The sequence below is a fragment of the Limulus polyphemus genome, unplaced genomic scaffold (assembly GCF_000517525.1).
Source record: "Limulus polyphemus unplaced genomic scaffold, Limulus_polyphemus-2.1.2 Scaffold1852, whole genome shotgun sequence".
NCBI classification, from domain to species: Eukaryota; Metazoa; Arthropoda; class Merostomata; order Xiphosura; family Limulidae; genus Limulus; species Limulus polyphemus.
This window is the reverse complement of record NW_013667462.1, coordinates 58-1,789: the sequence shown is the minus strand read 5'-3', so window position 1 is coordinate 1,789 and position 1,732 is coordinate 58. Positions and strand designations below refer to the sequence as shown.

The following is a 1,732-nucleotide window of genomic DNA, read 5'->3' as shown; positions in this document are numbered from 1 at the left end:
GTGTTTGTAAAATAACCTTCCTAATGCTCTGTTTCTAGTGTGTGGGATGAGAAATGTTTGTGTTTGTAAAATAACCTTCCTAATGCTCTGTTTCTAGTGTGTGGGATGAGAAATGTTTCTGTTTGTAAAATAACCTTCCTAATGGTTTGTTTCTAGTACGTGGGATGAGAAATGTTTCTGTTTGTAAAATAACCTTCCTAATGGTTTGTTTCTAGTACGTGGGATGAGAAATGTTTGTGTTTGTAAAATATCCTTCCTAATGCTCTGTTTCTAGTGTGTGGGATGAGAAATGTTTGTGTTTGTAAAATAACCTTCCTGATGCTCTGTTTATAGTATGTGGGATGAGAAATGTTTCTCAATATAACAAACATTTAGACTTTTTTATATTTTTTTATTCCTAGCCATTATCCAAATAAATAGATCAATCCATTCATACAAAATTTAACACCATTCATACTTCTGTTCCTGAAAATACTAACCATACTATGAGTGCTATCTAAATCCCTCTTTTTAGTTTATTTTGGATTTATTGCACACCCACAAACGTAAGGTAGAGTTTTACGTTCCATTGACATGAAAGTATTTTCTTTGAAATTCTTGTAGATTTTTTAAAATTATATTTTTAAAGATTAGCATAGTTTTCTCCTGAAGGATTCACAAGTGGAAAATTCATTCAACGTCGTTCAGAAAAAACAAGAGACCTAGAATTAAAAGAGCTCTCCCAACGAGGTGTGAAAGGTTCCGTGTCTCTACCGGACTTAAATTCAGCAATTGAAAGTGAGACAGCGAGCAATACTGAAAAATGAGTAAAAGAAGAAACAAACAAACCTTGCTTATTTTTATTTATTTGATGTACACTTGTAAATACTGTATTTTTGATTTAGTTTCTTTTACTATTTGTTGCAGAATGCATATAATGAACTGAAATTACTGTCACTAGTTCTTGTATAAAGATGTTGTACGACTACAGCTGTATAGTTTGAAAATGTTTATTTTCTATTGACTTGAGCAACTATTCTTAAAAATTTCTATGTGGTGTTTTACGCAGGAGCATTTATGAGACTTAAAAAGTTACCCAGGTCTCTCATTTTATTTTCAACTGTATTTGTAGTCATTCTGTTATCGTACTGCTGTTTAAAAGCCAGAAACCTTTTCTTATCTTTATTCTGCTTATTTTTGTATATAGCAGTTATGTAATGGTTTTGGTTTCAGTTTCATCTTGTATTATTTCAATGACTAAAACATTTTTGTGCTTAATTGTTGCCTTACCATTAGAACGTAATTTTTGATCAGTAAACATAAATTTGTCGTCTTTTGAGAACCAACCGTGTTTTTACTTGTAACATTGAGAAACAGACACATAGGTTAACTGATGTCCAGTCATGCATCGTTCTGTTCCACTTTTTGGTATTTAAAAACCTTTGCACTTTGAAAGTATTGTACATCACTGTCTTTTTCCCGGATAGTTTGATTTGCTAGTGTACTGTAATGAGATATATAAACATTCTAGAATACACGATTTAAGTTCTAATCAATTATATTTTTCTTATGTACTAGAAACTACTTTTCTATATATATATATCAGAATCTGAGGATTGTATTTCAGATCCTAATCATTTTACCAAATTGAAATTTATACAATATTTCAGGTGATATTGTCCAAAATCATGCACTGTTATGATAGTGAAAACTGGTTTATGTAGGAACATTTCAAGATACACGATATTGTTAG

The 1,732-nt window shown here is 30.9% G+C and overlaps 1 protein-coding gene across 4 annotated transcripts in view; it reads left to right on the top strand.

The window, feature by feature from the left end:
* The window catches only part of LOC106465159 (syntaxin-17-like), a 27,468-nt gene extending 26,154 nt beyond the window's left edge, over positions 1 to 1,314 (top strand). For all 4 annotated transcript variants that reach the window (XM_022392988.1, XM_013925358.2, XM_013925359.2 and 1 more), the window contains exon 8: positions 652 to 1,314. In XM_022392988.1, the coding sequence (XP_022248696.1) occupies positions 652 to 806 (155 nt within the window). In that variant the 3' untranslated portion in view covers positions 807 to 1,314. The remainder of the gene's footprint in view (positions 1 to 651) is intronic.
* Positions 1,315 to 1,732: the final 418 nt, after the last annotated feature.